General features: G+C 39.5%; 2 protein-coding genes across 12 annotated transcripts in view; both read right to left on the minus strand.

The window, feature by feature from the left end:
* The window catches only part of LOC135939593 (CUGBP Elav-like family member 2), a 234,644-nt gene that overhangs the window by 195,884 nt on the left and 16,546 nt on the right, over positions 1–22,214 (minus strand). The window lies entirely within an intron of this gene.
* LOC135934211 (adenosine receptor A1-like) lies at positions 941–2,427 on the minus strand. Its single transcript, XM_065475794.1, has 5 exons — positions 2,177–2,427; positions 1,909–2,123; positions 1,740–1,848; positions 1,531–1,683; positions 941–1,467 (listed from the first exon to the last, which is right to left on the minus strand). The coding sequence occupies exons 1-5, from the start codon at positions 2,333–2,335 to the stop codon at positions 1,162–1,164; spliced, it is 942 nt and encodes a 313-aa protein (XP_065331866.1). The 5' UTR covers positions 2,336–2,427; the 3' UTR covers positions 941–1,161.

A 22,214-nucleotide genomic window follows, 5' to 3' on the forward strand; every position in this document is an offset into this window, starting at 1 on the left:
AACGCAATTGTTTGTCCCCGAGCTGCAAAAATTGAATCCGGGCTGATATTGAGTGGAAATGGCTTGTTTCTCCATCGCTGGGTCTGATGAATTTTTAAAAATCCAGGTTTGTGCTCGTTTTGTTGCTGATGGCAACGAAAGTTTTACTTGGCAACTGCTCTTTTGATTGTTTCCCACACGAACAAGAATACCATCAGCTTTCTTTTTTCAACGAATGCGAAATATAATATATTAATATGGTTCGTAAATCATATCAATAATTTATTTTATAAAAATCTGTATACCCTTTAATTTTTTATTCTCAATATTATATAATATCACCTTTGCTGGTAAGAAATTATAAACTTTAAATTATAGTTCTATATTTCTAAATTATTATATTGGAATCATACGTATGTACTTTTTTTTATCAAATTTGTATTTTTAAATTTTAATCAATACATTCATTGTTTTGCAAAAAATGCTCCTGAGGGGAAATTTTGGAAAGTTTAATTCAACAAAAGTAATTTTTTTTTGCTCACTGTTCGTTTGGGTGCCGGGCTTGAATGCATACTGAATCAACACTGGCTCACTAGGATTCAGTACTCATGTGGGGAAGAATTTTATTTCTCGGATTTCCATTGTTCATTAAAATGACGACGAATTACTTATTCGTGTTTTTATTGCGTCTGGAGTTGAAATAGCAAAGAAAAAGTGTGGGAAATCAAAATAGCTCATTATTGCGACAGTTGTCAGAAAAATATTATCCGGAATCTGTTACATCAATTTTGCGCGCATATCGCCTCAAAAGTAAATTGTGTAAAAGAATACTAACGCCTATTTACTCACAAAAAGCAATCATTACTCCACAAAATAAAGTATTGGGATCAAAACTTCGAACTTTTGATATTTACAGTTTAAACAGATTTTTGAAAAAAATGGAATATTGATTTTTTTCATTATCATTAATTTTTAATTGATTTTAGCGTAGTTACAATAGATTATACATACATGTATACAATAATTTAAAATCGACAAAAATGTAGCCAACATAGATGAAATAAATAAATAAAAGTTTAAAATTCACCTTGTCCTCCTTGCCCATCCACAATTTATTTACTTTTATTTGATTTATTTTGTATTCTACTGGATCATGTTATGGATATTGTGAATTTAACATGTCTACGCACTTCCCATTTGTTCACTGCTAAATGTTGAAGTTAACTTGGCATTACTGACAAGTTGAACAGATTTTTTTTGTCTGAAAATAATTTGCTTGAACGCTTCTTTGAAATTCTTAGAATTAAAAGCATAAATAAAAGGATTCATGAATGAATTGCAACATGCAAGCATAAACGAAATTGCATAGATATCATCGCTAACAATTGGATCTATTTTAGGAGATTTGGCGCTGTAGAGAACCAAAAACAAACATATCATCTGGGGGAGCCATGTGATGCAGTAGCAGCAAAGAATTGTCATCATCATCTAAACACGTGAAAGGGAATATATTAGTCTGTGTATCATAGGTTGATCAAAATGCTCTTGTACTTTAAGAGATTTTTTGGCTTGACTCTTGTTTGCGACTTTTGAAAGCGCAACCTTTATGATGTTGGTATATGCAAATAAAATCAGAAGAACAGCGGCGATGAAAGTTGGAAGTAAAATGTAAACGTAGTATTCGAATTTCAATGTTAGCACCTCCTGATGGAAAATACTGTTACTTTTAGTACGTACTTTAAAATGCTATTGCTATTTACGCAGGTTTCGCTTGATTTGGAATTAGTAGGAAAATTATTCCATAATACTGGCAATATGGCAGCAATGGCAGACAAGAGGAAACATATTCCAACTCCCTGGCGAGCTTTTCTGTGAACCTCGATGGTAAAATAAAGTTGAATCCATCAGCCACAATTATTTATACAGTACCTAATAGTGAGAAAGTTGCGGTGTGCTACTGGGTTACAGATGGAAAAATACCGTTCAATTGCAATAAGGATCAGGTTAAAATTCGACGATAAGCATGAAAATAGCACAGGCACTACTGACAGCAAGCACTTGGCAGCAAAATCCGAGTAACTATCAAAATCACTATCTTTCAGTTCAAAGGTAACGTATGCGTTGTAAGGTGTGGAGATCGCAACCTATAAATTGATCGTGATAAGACTGAATATCATAAGAATTTGTGGATTTTTACCATCAGATCCGCTATAGCCAGGCCCAAAATGAACTGATTCGATGCCGTTTGCAGTATCGGTTTGGTGAGAATAGCAAAAATGGTCAATATGTTGCCGAGAAAAATGACCAAAGATATGCAGATTGCAGCAACGCATAACACAATATCAAACGTATCCATTTCAACGCAAAATCAAAACAATAGCGCGATAAATATGCGTAATACTATTTTTCTAAATATTTAAACGGAAGTGGTGCAAACCGATAAGTCAAAATCTGGTAGTGAACAAAATTGGAGAGGAAATTGTTTCGAGTGATAAATTCTTGCCATTAAAAACAGGAACAATTCGACATAATTTTAAACTGTTTTAGATTTAAAATATTTATTAGACACCTGCAAGGTGTACAAAAACATGAAATTTACCATATTACAAAGTGCACTGAGTTGGAAAATACTTTTATAATTATCGGCTTGGGATAACGTAACACTTCTATTTTTACAATTGAGCAAGTGATACAACATATCAATACATTCTTCATCCTAAAATTGGCATTTACTGTCGACGGAAACATCTAGATGAAAACATTTGTCTATAAGAAAATAAAATCACGGAAGGAGTGTCTAGTGAAAACATATCGATCTTTACAGTTGGGAGCCACAAGTTTTATTATTTGTCATTGCTGGTGTGCTATAAAAATTGAGATGAGTGTTTTTTGTATAAACCATGATTTCCAACAGTTGAAAAATATTTATACATAATATTTTATCTTTTCTGAAACATAAACCTGAAGCTTGGAAAGTGACTCCAAGATAATTTATAAAAGAATAAAAATTTATTTTATCTGTTTCACCTAGTTTAACTCCAATTTACTAAAACGACCATGAGCACCGGCCGTAAATTTCAAAACTTGACATTTCTTCTCATATAATTTTAGACAACTTATAGCGTTTGGGCAACTTATAGCCAACAATAAGCTGTCTTTTACTATGGGCGGTAAAACACTGCGATATCATTTGAATTTTCGGTTAGAAGTACAATATCGTCAGCGTAAAATATACATTTATCTTCAGGCAAAGCTTTTAAAATATCTTTAAAATTTTAAACTTTACTCTGCGTATTATTGTTTTAATTAAAATTGCCAAATAGCTTATTGTGACATCGAAATTCCGTTCATTTTGGATCTGTGAGAGCAATCCCATTTCATGGTGTATATATGAAGCTCTTTTAAAAAGTATTCAGTCTCCAAAACTAGTGAAGATACTAAAGAGCTTTATTTGTCACCGAGGATAGAGTCTACTTTTTATCAACCTATGCTTTGCAAATTTGGGCATTATTGATTTTAAAAATACCCAAATCGTAATTTTTCTTCAAAACGGCCTTTGTCGAAATCCTGCACTGATAAATATATTTATTACTCAATTACAAGTTCTTTATTCGAAAGGGCGTGCATCTAAAGGGGTTCTTTGTGCCTTTGGGTGTCTTTGGAAGCATTTTCATCAGGCCACCCAGTCTGTGTGTGCAGGAACATGTGACAGCTTAATTGACTATGCGGAGAATTCACCACCCCTGGGCGAAGGGAACGCCGAGACACAACAAAATGCATTATTAAATCTCTCCCCGCCGAAAAGTGGAGCCCGTAATTGCTGTCTCACGTTGAGCCGGGGGAGGAGAAAAATTTGCCACCAGCCAAGAACGCTCGCATATTGCTCGCTGGCGCAATTGATAAGCGCATTAATAAACGAGGCTTTTAGCGGACGGCGCCGCGCCTCTCGTCCGGGGAGCCAAATAAATAAGTTGATCCCTCGCAAGCAGTGGAGAAAATAAAGGAGGCGCACGCTGCAGGCGAAATGCGAACAAGTTGCCCATGCATGTGTGCGTAGTCTGAATTTGATGCACCAGGCCGCCGCCGAGAGTGAGTTCCGCTCTTGGGGGGAAAACGACACAGGCAAGCAATTTCGCTAGCGCATCGTAGCCGCGGGGGTGTTGCACTCACCCAGCACACACACACACACACACACACACACACACACACACACACACACACACACACACACACACACACACACATACACACACACAGAGTCATCCCTCTTCTGGTCGGCGCGCATGCATACTTCAATGCCGCTATTAACGCTGTTTACTCGCTAAATAATATCAATTTCGCCGGCGCTGCATGCAGCCCCACATAATGTTGCGCGTCCAAAGTTAGTTTATCCACACTGGTGCTGGCGGGCGGCGCGCAGACTAATTTATCTGATGGCGTTGTAAACACGAGATATTATGCTGATGCTCGTGTACATGTACCAGTGAGTTTCGACGAGAATTTCCTCGACGCGATTCCAATCAAATTTGCTCGACTCAACTTTGTGCGTGGAATTGTTAAATTGGATCGGCGTTCCGTCCAAGTTCTCATGTGTGCACAGCCAGTGTGTGCTCGCGGGGTATGAATTTTGATAAAATTATAGGCGGGTGCTTGTATCTTAATTAGCATTTGGCTTTTGAGCTTTGTTCCAACCGTGCCGGCTTACAAACAATGTATGGCAAAACATGACGATAATTAATGAAAATCAATACGTTAAAAATTCTAATTTATTGGTTATTCAATACTGTTCTACACAAACATACCAATTTTGATGTGTAGACTTGATTTAGTATGAATCACACAATGAAGACTTTTGGCTTTTGAGCTTTGTTCCAACCGTGCCGGCTTACAAACAATGTATGGCAAAACATGACGATAATTAATGAAAATCAATACGTTAAAAATTCTAATTTATTGGTTATTCAATACTGTTCTACACAAACATACCAATTTTGATGTGTAGACTTGATTTAGTATGAATCACACAATGAAGACTTTTGACACCATCATTAAAATTCCAAACTGTTTTCCATGTCGATTCGATAGACATAATTATGAAATTGTGTTATTAAATTTATATACTGTAAATTTCCAGGACATGTGAAAAATCCTTTGTCGACATTTTTTAATTTTCACGAAAATTTCAACCAATTCACATTTGATTGAATTGTGATGAAGTTTTCATTGCATGAATTAAAAATATAATTGAAAATTTTCAAAATACGTCATAATGCCACTGATACATGGAATCGAAATTGACAAATCGTGGATACGGAAAATGATTTTAGATTAGTGTACTTTGCTGTGATTTTAATTAAAACTTGACGAAAAGGCGTTCTCAAAAATAAAGTATAATATAATTATGAAAATGGAATGTGGAAGCAGCGAAAATTTGTAAAAATTGATTAACCTTTTGATATAGAGTGTTGCACGCATATTTTGCGTTTAATAACCCATTAATTAAAATGGAATGTAGAGGATTTGGTGCAAGGGACTGAAAATAACTTACAATCCAGATGAAATTAAAAATTGCTGCAATAATTTCAAGGAAGATTGGACGCTTTTATCATGTTTCACTCCGAGGAAAAATATTTTATAATTTGTAGGTTTGTTGGAAGAAAATTCAGAGAGATGTAACTCAACTACTTATCAATTACCAACAAATCAATAAGACTAAGTTTGGTTTGAACGTAGTTATTAATGTGATGAATTAATTGAAATGAAGCATGGGATTTTTACTCATTGTTTTACTTTCTATTCTGTTGATTACTTTATCAGTTATTTGTAAATTTTTTACAGTTCATCAAAATATGTATTGAATTTGAATGATTTTTAAAAGCGATGATTTTACATAAAAAACTGGTACGTTCGCAGTTGAGAGAATCTCCACTGTAATTCCTGGAACCAGGAAATTTGATCTATTTGTAAATTTCCAACACACATCTTCAGGGACATAGTAGCCACATAGTAGTAATGTATTTTATCCTGCTCGCGGTAAAATAAACTTTCAACACCAAAATTTTCTTTGTCGAATTGGTTGTTTCCATTTTCTTGCAACAAGGAAACTCGCGTTTGGTTGTTGAAAGTTGCGCAATTTTGCAGCTACCAGTACAATTTGCTTCAAAGTAGCGGAGGATGAAAGCGTGAAGAAGTGTTGTCCTCAACGCCTGGCACAACCTCAGCATATGCAACGAGCCCGACGCGGCTGCCGACGGGTTTGCCTACTCTGTATCCACCAGGCGACCAGTGAACACCCATTCCGAAAACAATTCGGCCTCGATAACAGCCATTACTTTTAGGCACGACGAGATTAGCAGGCGAAAAACATTTTGCGGGGCGAGCACGGCGGAAAAGGGCGGTCGGATTTACGCCGCGCGCCGAGCTGAGCGAGGTTAGGGGAGGGGGAGTGCGGGGGTGCAGTAACGAGTGCTGCGATTTTAAATGCCGTCGCCGTAATATCCTGCCTAGTGAACCAATAAAGCTTTGATAACCGGCAAAAGAGGCCCGGGCAGGCGCGCCGTCGGTCTGCTGGCTGAATAAAATAATTTCCAACGTAAGCCCCGGCCGGCAGCCGAGTGGCCCATTCAAATTGCTCTCTCGTGCGTGCATGTGTATACAGACATAAGAGGATTCTCGACGGATTTGCCGCCACCGCCACGCCACGTCCGTGTGTGTATGTGCGCACCGGCACCAGTCTGTTTGTACGGGTGAATTTGTGCGTGGACCGACCCGACAAGATTCTCGCTAATTTGGCGCCAATCAAAATGACGAGATGATTTGCTGGTATCGCCAATTTGTTAATTGGCCCGGCTTAGTGCGCGTTGTGCTAGGCGAGGGCGGCCATGTTCGCATGCTGGGCGTCCGCCTAAGCTTCTTAGCGTGATAATTGAGCGCCTGCTTTTGCCGGGCTGCGTCGGCTGCCTGCTGAGTGAGTTCATCAATCAGCGGATTGGTGTGTTCATTTCCAAAATTGCACATGTGTGTTTGGACACCCCCTATCTCACCACCTCTGGTAACGAGCCTATTATCCAATAGGAGCATCAATTCTAGAATTTTAAATAAAAATGATTAATGATAATTCAGAAAATGCCAGTGAAAAACAAATGTAAAATATTATATCGAATCAGTTTAATCCAATTTTTAAGAGGGACTTCGAAAGTCCCCTGAGGTAAACTTTTGCCGGCACTTTGAAATTTCAAAACGCTTGTTTATTTAAATTTGACATTGCTATCTTAGCCATAATCTTAGAGTTAATTAATTTTTTATTATTTCATACCATTCAGAAAATATTCGCCGTGTGTTATCAATAAATCCAGGATCAAAGTTAACAATATAATTAATATTCACGCAAAAAGGTGAAGATTGAACTTTTAGAATAAAATCAACATGCATGAAATAATCTTAAAGACAGGTTTTAATTTCAAGAAATTAAACAAAATATTTATGTCGAATAACCAACAAAAATCAACTGTTATAAAGGCCAAAAGCGTTTAAATTTAATACAACTCATCTACAAGAAAAAATAAATCGTGGATCAAATCAAACAAATTTAGAACAGTTTTAAAATGAATGAAATGAGAGAAGTTGGATGCAGTGTTCAAAATAAAAAGAACAAGAATAATTTATCACGACGCCCTCCGAAAATAAACAATTCCACATCGCGATTCAAGTTTAAGCTCACTGTCTAAACAAAAATAAATCTTCATTTCATGTTTCATAATTTAGGCTGCGTGTAGCTTAAAAAGCCGTAAAATCTAAATTCTTGCTGGCCGCGCACGTAAAGGAATGCAGCTTGTATCAGAAAGGGTAATTTACGGCGACTGCTGAATTTCGCCAGGCCTGCAGCACACACGACGGCATCTCGCGGCAATTTATGTGTGGAGAGCTTTGGGTCCTAATCCCGGTGCGCTGCAGCAATTATACACACAATAGAGAATATGCGCTTGAGCTCGGCCGACAGAGAATTATTGAATAATTTGTTTCCAGAGCTTAAATGGCATTAATACACACACATAGAGCCGCGGCATGAGAGACAAGCACAGAGAAACCAACTCGATATGCCTTACTCTGAACGCGATGATACCATGTGCAACAAAAAGCAAATTAATTAACAAAATGAAACACTGCAATGCCTGGTGTAAACAAATTAAATTAATTTGTAACACTACACTTTTCCACAGAGCTAAAAACAAAACTAAAAATACAATTAAAAACACACAAATACTAGGTAGAATAGCCCAAGGCAGACGTTGTGTTTCCTTTTTAGCTTCGCTCGACAACAAGAAATTTCAGCTCGAATTTGCACAAAAGCTGTACACGCGGCCACAGCCACCAACAAAACAAATAAATTAAAACTTGGGTCTAAAGTTGGGAGCACATAATGCGGACGGCGGGTGAGAAGCAGACGAGACCCGCCGGAGGACAACGGAGTTAACAAGTGCATGGCGCGACTGTAAATTTAAATTTGGACACCGCAAGCAGTCGTTAGGTAGGCCTCGGTCGCGTCACCCGAAACAAATGGCCCAGGTCGGAGACCCTAAATTTCACAGACCACCGCCAAATTTATTGGCAAATTTTGGTCTCGTTCGTTTGACGCCGCCTGAGGCTTGTTTTTGGCCAGCCAGGGTACCCAGAAACCTTCTCTCTCATTTCTCTCTCTCGCTCCCTCACGCTCGCACTCACACAGCCTCTCGCTCTCATGCTCGCATGCACAAACAAATTCTTCTTCGATCGTCGTTTCTTCTTTATGCTTTCTGCATGGCAGGATTCCATTCACTTACGGTCGTTTATTTCGAAACGCTACGGATGGGGAAGAGAACAGTCATTATCTCTGCATTTTTGCCCGCCTGCTGTTTGCTTGGTTGGGCGCGAACAGCCAGCGCGATATGGCGGCAAGCCTCTCTCTCTCTCTCTCTCTCTCTCTCTCTCTCTCTCTCTCTCTCTCGCACCAGAATGTCTGTTGTGCTGCTTTTAATCAGAATAAAACACTCCTCCATCTCGCCAACAATCAGCAGCGTACGAAAAGAGGAACAGCAGAGAGATTGTGCGCCGAAAACACGCCTCGCTGCCACGGGTCTCCTTGTCTTCATTTTAATTTCAAAAGAGCATTGAACATTTTGCCAAAATTTGAAGATAATATCTACAGGTCGGGAATATTAGATGGTTCTTTACCATGAATATACTACGGTTTGAAAGTTATTGAGACTATATTAAAGATGCTCTTTCTGCCATTGTCATACATTCCGTTTTCAAAGGTTGAAAATTTTCCAAATTGGTAATTGATTTTTTCTTAGATCAAATAAAGAATATAATTTGCAAATATCACAAAATCTCGCAAAAATTATTTTTTCACATCATGCCCTTTTTATACGTTTTCTGTATGGTTATAGCCAAAACGTATCTCTACATTTTTCAACGGGAATCAATATGCTTAAAAATTGTTTTTATACCGAATTTATTTGAGTCGAACCAAGCGACACCATTTTTTCCGAGACCAAAGAGGAAGGATAAAAAACGAAAGAGGTTTTAATAATTTCTAGATCATTTTGAATATTGCAAACTCCAACGACATGGATCAAACTCGACCTTTAAAACAAAAATTTACTCTTCAAATAAAAATTATTCGCACAAAAATTATATCATTTAAAATTTTCAACCTAATAATAGACCAGTTCGATAAATGGAGATTGAGTGCTTCGGATATGTGCTATCGTTTTTAAAATTTGCACATAAGCTTTTAAGAAAATATTATTTCACTCTCTTAAACATTTATTCTATATTAAGCACGGAAGGTTATGCACGACTTCATCTGGCCTCCAGTGTTATTGATGTACTCCAAGAAAGTTTTATAAGAGCAACCAAGAAGTCATTCGTTTTTAATCTCGATTTCCGCGAAATGCCATCGCATTTGCCGCGTTTCATCCTCTCTGCAACAAGCTGCCAGTCAGTCAGAGGCAAAAAGAGGCCCACCCACTCGATTTGAATGAAAAATGTACAAGCATTCCACTCTCGTCAGAGAGACAGATTATAAAGGGAAGCAGAGACGGCAACTCGAAAATCTCCCTCTCATCTGGAGGCAGTGACGGGAGCTGCGACAAAATTTTCCACCTCAAGACTGACTTGAAATCCCGACGGTGAATTTTATCTTTATTTGCTCCTGCCCGTTTGCCTTTCTGGCAGCGAGCGAGCGAGATAGAGGGATGACATATTCTAATAATGGCAAAGTGGCCAGCGAGCGAGCGAGAGAGCAAGCATGTTGGTTCAGGCAGCGAGAGGAGGCAATATTCATAATCAAAGCTGCCAGGCCGCTTGTAGTTTTGATGATGACGAGAGCCTGGCACCGACCGAGCAGGGACGAGAGAGAACCCGCCGCCGCCGCCGCCGCCACCGCCACCGCTGCTGCTGCAAAGCCATCAAGCTGATGAATTTCACTGGCGTGCTCACTTTCCTGTAGCCTGCAGCCAGAGAGTCCATCACTGTGATAGCGCCAACTCTCGCAACGGCAGCATTATTACGTTGATGAAGTGAAGAGCAATCGAGATTTACTCGATCATTGACAGGAATTCAATAAAATTTGTCGCCGTGCAGCGAAACTCGCTCATATCTCTCCTGTGTGCGGACCCTCCTCGGTGCTGCAGGCTGGTTAGCTGCTCTTGTGTGCTGAGCTTTCACAAAAATTACGCTTTTTCATTATCCGTGCGCGCTGCCGCTCGGCTCTTGCACAAGAAGGTTAAGTGCCTCTTCACATGCAGAAAATCCCATCAATTTTTTTCTCTTCGGTAAAAAAATTCATCAGTGTTTCAGAGCGCCGCTGACATTTTATTTGCGTTGGCGTTAAAATATTCAAGTTCTTCCCATACATGGCGTAAGGAAATATGAATAGCTAATTTGATACAGAGTTGAGTTGGAACTATAACAAGGAAACTCTAACTATTTTAATTGGTGATGAATTTACTGAATCTAAGCACTTTTAAAAAATGTGAAAAGAAAATGCTAGGAAAAATTTTAATTCAATTAACGAGTTAAAACATTTTGAGGCCAGTTTTTGTTCAATTACGATGATGGGTATACAATCTATTTGATGAGATAAATTGATCATGTACTTAGGAAAAACTGTTTTTTTTTAACGATTCAACTTCTTGAATTTATCTAAATAAATCTTTAAAAGAAGAAAACTTCGTAATTTTAGATCCGCCTTTCAGCATGAAAATTAAGAAATTATTCATAAGTGATCAGATTTTATTAGGTTTTTTGGCCCTCACAATGAAGCGTTTTAAAAGTTAAAGGGCCCACAACGAATCTTTATGGAATAGTTTTGGATTTTTTCAGAATATCAAAAATTAAAAACGTTTTGATCAATGTTTCTCATCAAATAATGACTACAAACCTAATTTTTCTTCAATTTAACAAAACAGGCAAATATTTTGGTTTTTGTAACAGGTCTGAAATTTACGAATCGATACATTTCAACCACTGAGTTTGATTTACTTCTCGCGAGGCTAACTAACTTTAAAAGATAGCTTTGTTAGAACGTTGAGAGTATTCAATTAATACGAAAAAACATTTTAACAAAGATGTAGCATATCGTTTTTTTACATTATTCCCTAAGAAGTTTAATATGATTTGATTTGAATAATGTTACATTTTTCGCACGAACTATAGAGAGCGTAGTAACCATTGTTGTTATAGCTTTTTTCGAGGTTAAATAGATTTGTAGTTTGCAGGCAGAAGGTTATTTTTAACAATATGCAGCTCTCATTGAACGCAAACACCCTAGATCCGTAGAAGCAAAATTGATGTCCTCTATGATGAACAAGTTCGGCACGACGAAGCCCTGTGCTTACGCGGTTGAAAGCAAGTGTCACTTTTCCAGAAGATCTCGTGTATAACAACTTCCAAGAAAACATATCAGAGGGACGCAATTCAATTTCCAGCAGCCGCGGGAGCACACAGAGAGGCCGCCTTCTGACCCTTCGGAAAAGGAAGTTTCGTCCTCCGGGTGGGTGTGCAGTGAATGGACGCGCGCGACTCTTTTTCGCCAACTTTGTGCGCCTCGCCTTCTATTCAAATCTACATAAAAAGCGGCGGAGACGACCGCGCGCGCTCTCAGCGACCGGAGTAGTAATATCGAAAATGAAAAACAGCAAGAAATTGCAAATTGTCGGCAGCTGCAGCGTGTCAAAGAGCGAGCGGCTGGCGGAGCGAGGGTTGCAAACATCAAACGCAGCGCCGCGCGGCAGAAATAGCCTTCAGCAGGGACACACGAGCCCGGAAATTAACTCCGTTCCTGATGACACAACAATACACGCGGCGGCGGCCGACGCCATCTTGATACTTGTTGGTCTGGCCGGCCGAATCTTTGCACCTAACAAAGCATGATTAAGGACCACGGAGCACGACCGGCAACCAGCCTGCTTGATTCATGGCACGCAGCGCAAATTGATCAAAACACGCTTGCACAAACACAGGGGAGGCCTCCGCTTTATTAATCCGGATGGGCAACTCTGCTCGCCCGCCCGATATTTCGCTGAATGTGTTTTGCTTCTTGCGTCGGTGGCAAATATGTCCGATACACACGCAGGCGTTCTGCGAATTCCGAGCCAAAGTCAACAGACCGGCTGCTTTTTGCGCAGCTCTCTCGATCGGATATGACTAATGCCACCCACCGACGGCCTCTGTTTGAGTTTGCATCTGTTTTCCTCTGATCCGTTTTTGCCAGATGAGATTACTCGTATTTAGATTATCGGGTATTCGTTACGATCTACACAGGACTCGTGGATGTTTGTGAAATAGTGCGCTTAAATCGTTCAGCGGAAAATTTATCTCTTGTGGAGGAATACATCCGGAAATATTTCCACGAGACTTCTTACTCCTTTGGTAAATTTTCCGCATAGCTATTAAATCGTGTAAACAATTTCTGAATTTATGCTTTTTGCGTTTAAAATACATCTAGAAAATGATTTAAATTGTTGGGCACAAAAAGCAAACGATCGCGTTGATAGTTATAAAAAAATCAACTCGTTTAAACATAAAATTGAGCCTTTGCTACAGTAAAAATGTAAAATTTTCAGGGCTTATCACCATATATGTATTGTATTCTCATGGTGGATTTCAATTCCACTCGTCGAAGTGTTCAAAGTTATGGAGCTTGAGTTTTGAATAATTTTAAGTACATATATAATATTTTTATTTTAAAATAAATTTAGTTAGCAATCTCCTTTTAGTAATGGATTTAAACTTTCCAACTTATTAGCAGAAGGAGCTGAAGAAATCTTGATCGCCAGAGTTCAAAGAATTTGTAAAAATATACGATAAATATGGACCATTTTATTGTGTTTTGAATGTTAACGTACTAGTTTCCTAAAACTAATAAAACCAAATCTGAACTATCCAACGGTGAATGGAATTTTTCGGGAAATAGTTTACGAAATAAAATCAAATTTTAAGAAGTAGTTCGCACACAAACTTTTCAGTATCTTTTCTACAAACGTTAGCAGTGCTATATCTAGGAACAAATTGGACCATAGCGCAATCCTCATGAGTAAGAGAGTATGCAACATGATTGCACGATTTTTCGGGATTTTCCTGCAGCACCAATCCTCGTAATTAATTATAGGTATCGCAAACATTCAAAGGATTAATTTATGGCTTATTGGCCTGGAAACTTCTGTTTGTTTGAATTTTCCCGAAATAGGCAATCATGGTTTCCATGCAATCTAAATTTCCTTTGAAGCAGTAAAATTTTCAAATTTTCGCGGAGCTGCGGCGAGAAGCCAAATTCGAAATTAAAAAATTCGCGCACACGTGGCTGCTTTGTTGGCATTTATAAATGGGCGCGCACGTTCCCTTTGAGGGTGCTCGTAGGGGAGCGAGTGGAAAGTGGAGTACGCACACCTGCATGCATTGGCAGAATTATTTTTTGCGCGGCGATCGATCACTTTCTTGCATTTACTGCTTATGAAGCTTTTAGTGCGGCGATTATACACAAGGCGAGGTGATGAACAAAGTCAACAAAACGAGAGATCGTACTGATAACCCACGTGTGTGTGCGCGCTACTTTTGTTCGCCGCAGTTGCCGACGGCGTACGTGCGCTTATCAAGATAATGAGAATATGGGTCCCTCATTGTTGCTTCACGAGCTCTCCCTCTCTGCACTTTTATCAGCGTCGCAGTTCGCCTTTGTTGCTTGAATTACGGCGCAATTACGTTTTAATTAAAAAATTTGAGCGCATGCACCCGCTTAACTTTGTAATTAGGAGCGCGGAATTGTCAGTGGTGCAATTAAAACGCGGGCTTTTTGCTTATGCGGCGCGCCGACTGTCGCTCTCTTGCAGTCATTTAGTTAACTCAGGCGCCCTAATGGAGATGAAACGAAGCGAATCGGGGGAAAAAGGAGAGAAGCACTTTCATGCAGTTGCAGTAGGTTTGATCAGGAGAAAATTGCTTTTAAATTAGACCAGAACAGACCATCATATTTCATTACAAAAGTAATTTCTGCGTGCACTTTCTTGCATTAAAAAAACACGAATAATTATTTTATGCTCTTTCTTCAACTCGCTTATCGTAGAAAATAATTAAATCAAAGCCTTTTAACTTGAAAAATGTTAACTGGGCCACTGCAAATGGCCTCAAGCCACTTTTATTAGGACAGTAGAACATAAATCAAAACAGGCTTTTCTTAAGAGATAAAAGAAAACCGGTGCTACCAGATTAATACATTTAGCAATGCCTTTTTTGCTCTTTTTATCCCTGTCCGAGGACCGGAGGACCAGGAAGGGCGCGCACTGCACTAGCACGAATGCTGAATTCCGGGTCCCAATAACACCGCGAACGGATAACATGGGCGCACCAGGCCGCACAGGGACCCAGCCCACTCAAGGGCCACTTGCCTCCGCACCGAGGACTGCATTGAAACGCTAGACATTTGTCCCGTGAAGCCAAATCACGCATGCTGGAAAGATGCAAACCAGCAAGTAGCGAGTCGGCGCCGGTGCGCCTCCCAGTCCGTTGATCAATTTGAGTATTTCGAGTCACTAAACTAACCACTTTTTGCCATCTCTGACATTGGGTAGCCAGTATTAGATCTCCGAACTGCTCAAATACCTCCCATTGCTTTGACACTCCTGAGAGTGCCTTAACAATGCAAGCCAACGGGCTGGTTATACTGGCTTAACTTTCCAAAATTTTAAAATTGGCTCTTATATCAAAGTTGCACAGCATTAACCAATTAATCGTCCAAAAATAGAGAAAGAAACTAATTAAATTCATTCAATGATATTTAAATAAAAAAGCCGAAAATTTGTTTATAAAAATGTAGATCCAAATTCCTTCGTGTAAGAAACATTAATCGTTCCCACAAAAGATTATTTAAAGAGAATTTCTTATCTAAAAAGTCACGTGAAACCCTTAAATGCTTTCTGTTTAAATGTATTGAATTAAACCTCGTGAAGCGGGCTGATAAACACATTAAAATATTCAAAACGTAATTGACATGTTTATTGGCCAGACGTTATATAGCACGCTCGAATTTACGGCCCTGCAAGGCGTTCCTATACATTAACTCCTTCCGCTCAGACGCGATGAGCAATTTCCTCGACCGATTAAATGAAGGCTTCTTTTTGACGCGTTGAACAGTTTGCAAATCGCTCGCTGGAGCGTCACAGCAGTCATTCTAATTGAAATTAACGGCATATTATTATGCGCTCAGATTGCTTCAAGTGAAACACACCATTGATTGCATACAACAGCCACCGACACGAGACAAAGCAGTCTTTGCACGTACACACAGGCGACAAAAAGTGTGCGCCTTCGTGCTGCATAATTCAGACACCATTACCGTAAATTAATTGCGAACGGCAGGTAGTATAGCTGGCGAAATAATTAAAACGCAAATTCTTGGTGCTTTACATTCTGTGCGTTCATAAGCCCCTTGTTTAACTTTGTCTATAAAATATATTCCGAGTGCACCAGCTGTTACGGTGTTTAAATAAAGCCATAAACTCAGTCTCGGCATGCTCAAAGAAAATGAGAAATTCGCTCGGCAAACACGCACTCAAAAGCATTTCTAGACCTCGTTACTGCGGTCGATTGCCACTGCTGCTGGAATAAATCTGCTGAGCGACAGCTTCAATACTCCGCTCATTAATCACACAATCAAGAGTCAGACGCGCCAACAAGTTTTTTAATCTCCTTTTCTTTTCAACGTCACATCTTTGCGCAAATTTATGGTTTTTGCTGCCGCACCGGTCTCCAGGGAATCGAGTTGCTTCAGAGCGAGAGAGCGGTTTGTAATTGTTTGCTGTGGCGTAAACTTTTCCACCGTGTGGACGAGAGGGGGTGCATTTTTATTTTTTAAATGAGCAGTAGCCGCGTTTGCGGTCGTCCTCTGAGAGTGAGGCTGCAACCGGCACGACACGCCTGCTCAACTTGTTGCCTACCTTGGTTTTGAACAAATTTGATCTATGCGGGAGGTGTAGCATTGATTTTTCCCTTGCGCCATGAATCCTTTTACAGATAAAACTTGCTCTCTTCTATCTTTTGTCAAGCTGTGAAAATTTAGCTCATATCCACATTGTTAAGTTTTGAGCCGCTTACCTGCTAATTCAGCTTGCCTTTTCTAGTTTCTAATTATTGTGTTGCAATGATTCAGATATATTAAATTAACTTAATAAATCTAAAAATTTGGGTTCAAATCTTAAATGTAAATATAAATATTTTGGAATAGGCAACCACTCGAGGTTGTTTTCATGTTAAATATGAATAAAACCAGGCTTCATCCTCTTTGTTTTAAAGAATTCGTCGTTTTAATCCTCGACCAGTTTCGACGTCATCAATTGCGTCTTAATCCTGAGCGATCAATTACAATCATACATTGTACAACAATACAATAATGTCACATCTAAAATTACAAAAATCCGAGACAAGAAATATTTTATCCAATACATATATTTAATATAAAATAAAAAATAATGATAAAATAATTTATCATATTATATTTCTGCATGTACAATCGTAGCTTTTATAAGAATTAAAAATGCAATTAATGATCACTTTTCAATTTTTATTAGGTGTAGCTTTAATTTCATTGAAATTGAGGGCCAACCTTCACACAAGGAATTTACTAAAAAAAATGTAATTGAGAACCACTTTTGGTCTTAGTTGAGGCGTCCGCGGATTTTCAATGCTATTTTTAACAATCTTTAAAAAAAGACTCATATAAAGGTTGAAATTTTGGGCTTGTGCATTTTTTTAAGAACTGGAAGAACTAAAAAAGATTTGTACCGCAAAGAGAGTTGCGCAGTTTCACGAGAATCCGTCTCTTGATTTTTTTGTATCGTGCTCAACAATGTCATTCGTTTAAAACAACCATATATATAGTGCTACAAAAATTCCTGCAGTTATCGTATCACGAAGTTTGTTTTGTATGTAGGCAAAATGAAAAATACTGCTGATTATTTCTCTCTAAATTTTCAATATCAGCTGCTGATCATTAATTATTCTGTCTTGTGTATAGAGAGTAGAGACATTTTGAATTCTTGTTCTTTATTAAACGTATAACATTTCTGCCTGTTTATTAGAAGAAAGAATAATTTTACAATGGCTAAAACTTTTTTAAATCCCTGCTTTTTAAAAGTGCGAAGCAGGCAGGTGACGACAACCATACCTTCCCGTGTGGCCGTGTTTCGTTCCGAATAATTAAAACCAGCTTTACGCGCCGCAACACACTCAGCGAAAATTTAATTAAAAAAAAGAAGGGCCGACGAGGGCGGCGCACGAGGCAGGAATGAGAAAGAAAAGTGGAAAAAGTCTTGTATCTGCGAGAGGTGCGGTGTTAATGCTGCAATATTTCATGAACGCCGCGCGCACACTTCTCTGGCAGGCAACAATCGAGCAAGAAAGACGGCGACAACAGCACACTCGAGATGAGGGACGGAAAAGCAATTTACATTTTCACTTACGCCACGCGCGCCGCGGCAAGATGTTTTGCTCTCTAATGTCTTCAGGCTTTACACCAAATATGCAATTCTAATGTCATTTCTGCGCGCGCGGTGACGGCAGCGGCAACATCGCTCGATGTTCGCGCCTCTGCCGCCTCCGCCGCATCCTCCATTTCAACCTCATTTCAACTTCATCACCGCAACAAAGGTGCATCAACAGCAGTTAACTCGCGCATTGTTTTATTCACGTGGAAAGCGGAGCGAGTAGGAGATAATGAAAAAGTTTTCCCCGCGTGCGCACGCAAAACATATTATAGCGATTTCATGTCCCGATTTCTGCCAGCTCTCTCTCTCTCGCTCGAGCCGAGTAAATTGAATGTGAAGCGCAAGACAAAAGAAAGGGGAGAGAGATTTGGTCGATTTGAATTGTATTCTAATGTATTCAAACGCACTTCGCTCTAATTTCCCTAAAGGTTTGACGGGTGTAAATTAGACGATGAAGCGCACAAAAACTCTCCTTTGCTTTTGAATTTCATTATTACTTCCTCCAACTGCGCTAAAACTTGTGTTAATGTTGAAGGGAAAGAGAGTTCTGTACATCGATATTCACAGGTAAATAACTCTTCTTAACCCATTTGAAGATAACGAAAGGTAAATCAAACAGTTACATGTTATTGTGCACTTACAATTATTTTTACAATGCATACTCCCACAAGCGAACGAAGTGAACAAATAGGCATGGAAGGCTAACAAATTGTTAAATAAATATAATATGTATCACACGCTCTCGTACCGTAGAGTGGAATTTTTCGGTTCCGCAGGCCTCGCATCAGCAAAACAAAATTCGTAGCCACAGTATTACAGAGAATTTTGAAGCAGTGATCGTTGAAAACATCCACATGCACTCATCTCTTGAGTACAATCGAAATGAGAAACAAGCAACGAAATTTACAACCTCGCAACTTGCATACAAATTCCTCCTACAAAAATTCAACTAAGCCAAAATTTTCAAAGGGTGAATTCTTGTAAATTTATAGCTTTGAAAAATGGGATGCAAATTCAACTACGGGCGCGTTAGCTGGATTATTCAGCTGCGGATTGAATTAAATGGCGTGATATATTTGAAGGGAACTGTGCCAGCTGCCTTTTCCCACTGTCGTAAAAGCAAACAACTTTCTTTTCCACATACTTTTCATCATATATAATTCATTTCGAGGAGTGTGAGAAAATCTTGATTTTTTATTTTTGGCTGAGTAAACTTAGACATATAGTAAAAAACATGTAATGGAAACTCTCAAAGTTAGTACTAAACTTTTTTCGACTTTTCACATCGACCAATTGTTATAATTTGCCTTTAGCACAGTTCGAACGATCATTTGTTGACTTCCATGCAATTGAGATGGATGAAACGAAAACTGCCTACAATGCATTATCTCGTCGGGCTTGCATTATTAATGGAATTTTGAACCCTGAAAATCGAGCTGTGAAAAGGCTGCAGATGAAAAGCTGCAGCAGCGTGAGTGCAGGATGGAAAAGGAATAAAAGCTTTTACTTTAGTTAGTATGAGCTGCGGAGCCGGCTGGCTGGCTGGCTCCTGCACCACGTGAGAGAGTTTGCCGTTCTTATTCATATTCCCGAGCAGCAGCGGCGTGTAAATTAGATAGGAAAAAGAAGGTAATGCTGCACAGCACACATACATCCACACCCTCTTCATATTCGTGCGCGCACAAAGGTGCACTGCACGAAGCCAAGGAATATTCCACTCTCTTTCTCTCTGCGCGCACAACAAAGAGAGAAACTAACTCGGCCGCCGCGCTTTAAGTCTCTTTTTTACATTTCGCCCGGCTTCTTAACGTAATAAAGAAACTTTTTGTACTTCATTAAAGTATAAGTAGTTTGTAACAAGTTTTTCTTCTCATCCGCTCTGACCAACTTTTCGCCTCGAGCCCGTTTTCTCGCACGACCATTTCAGCCGGTCTGCCACTTTCCTTCTTTCCTTATCTGATTATATTTCGCTGATTCAATTTGCTGGCCGGATTCGAAACTGCACATTGGCCCGGCTCCGTCCAAGCGGGAAGGTGAGTTTTGGCAGTGCAGGGCTGACTGGGCCTTTTATGAAAATTAAATATACACAAGACCATGCGGGCCTTCCCTGGCTCTGTTTGCTTTCCGGCCTGAGAGTCGGTGGAAACGTGTGAGCGTAATAAACGTGCGCAGAGCGGTGAGTACATATGGCAGCGCGTAAAAAGTGGAAATTTTGCTCCCTCGGGTTAATAGACAGCCAAAGCAACCGTGATGGCAAAATGAGTGCTTTTCGCTGTAAAAACACTGCTGGAAATCAAACGGACGCTCAATATTTTGAAGACCTAAATACCTGCGTATTTTACTGCGGTGAAAAACTCAAAATGAGATTTTAATTTTTAACTCAGTGTCTTTTTTACTAGTTCTATTTACTTTGAGGCTAAATATATTACAATAAATCCACAAAAAAACGTTTTCTTCGATTAAAAAGCGGCATTTTTTCACTGGCGTAACTCTAACTCTGTGATAAAAAAACGCTGCCAGTTAAAATTAATAGCTAAATAAAAGATGAATGCTCAAACCAAAATATAATTCATTAAAACTGGATATAGAACATTCACGGATATTTAATCAGAAGTTTGCTTTAAATTTTTGGCCACAAAATGAAAAAAAAATAACCTAAAAGTATTAAAAATTTAGAAGAATTATCAGCTCGTGCTTATTCGATAGCTATGAGGCTGTACTTGGATGCAAACGGAAATAAGAGAAACGTTTACAAGTATTATCCATTTGTGTACCAAAGCTAAGCAGGCATTTAGATGACGAACTTTTTGAGGGTGCTAACTAATGCTATCGTTTTATCAACAAGGAAAGCTATGAGTGTAAATTTCACCATACTTGTACCACTTTCACAAACGTATTTCAATATTTCCTCTGTGTGCACTTTCCCACAAAATATTTTGTCTTCATGGCTGCAAGACAAAAAAATATGGCCGGAAATTGCGGCGCCAAACTCGATTATTTTGTAGCGTATCTTGAATCATATCTTAACAAGATAAAACGCTTGACATTTCCAAGCCCTCTGAGAGCGAAATGATGAGCAAAAATCGCGCGGTTGGCGCTTCCGGCAGTGCAGCGCAAAATGAGCTGCCAGGCAAAATAGAAATCCGGCTGACAATGCTTAATGCAGGTGACATGGAGCGTGAAATAATCCCCTCGCGCTAGTGTCGCGCACTAGAAAATTGGAATAAAAATTGGGTGTGATTTTTCTAGCGCGCATCTGTCCGAGACTGGCTGCTTTGCTGCACCCTGCTCTCGTGGCAGGAGCACTCTCACCGCCGCCTTTTGAGAAATGGCAGCGTCACCGGCCTTGTTTCTATCAATTTTTCGCCGAGTTGCTTTGTCACCGGCACAGGTTGGTTCGTCCGAGGGCTAGAGAAAAAGGGCGGCGCGCACACTCTTTATTTACAGCTGTAATAAGATTATCCGGTGATATATTTCCCAGACGTTTCCGTGATTTATGCCGCGAGATGCGAGGCTGCTCGCTAGCTTGCTCACACTCTGCATACGTAAAATTACGCTTTATTCAATTCCCGTGCAGCAACTTTTTTCTTTCATATTCAAATGTTTTCGCCCCGTAAGTTATTGCCACTGCTGCTCGGAAAGGGAGAAAAGCCCAGCATCTCGCACAGGTACGCATTCACTCTCCACCATCTACGTACGTACAGCCGTAATCCATTTTCGTGTGCAGAGGAATTATATGTAGTCTCTAGGCGACATTCTTTTTCGCCGGTGCGTCGGCGGAGGAAATGTCCAATTCACATGCAGATCCGATTTTAAGAATCAATATTTTGCCAACCCAAACAGTCGGTACTTTTCTGTGCGTTTTGCTCAAATCGCGAAAGCGGAAACGTCTTTGGAGCACATCTTATTTATCTGTTTGCCAAGGAGCAAATATTTCGAGAGCGAATAAAAGGCGGATGAAAAACTCATGTTCACGTCGAGCAAACAAAACAGCACCTGTGTGTTCCATACACATGCAGCAGAGTCAAAAGCGAGCTTCGACTCTGATGAAGCGCACGGGCATTTTTCCATTAAATGATACAATCGTTGGCGATATTTTTCATCAGGGAGAACACGAGCGACAGAAAAATGGCCGCTGCAAAATTCGCATCGCGCGCGCATAAATCACCACCTCATATCTGATGCCGGCTATTTGTATCAACGGGTTTGATGGAT

This window comes from Cloeon dipterum, chromosome 1 (assembly GCF_949628265.1).
Source record: "Cloeon dipterum chromosome 1, ieCloDipt1.1, whole genome shotgun sequence".
Classification (NCBI taxonomy): Eukaryota; Metazoa; Arthropoda; class Insecta; order Ephemeroptera; family Baetidae; genus Cloeon; species Cloeon dipterum.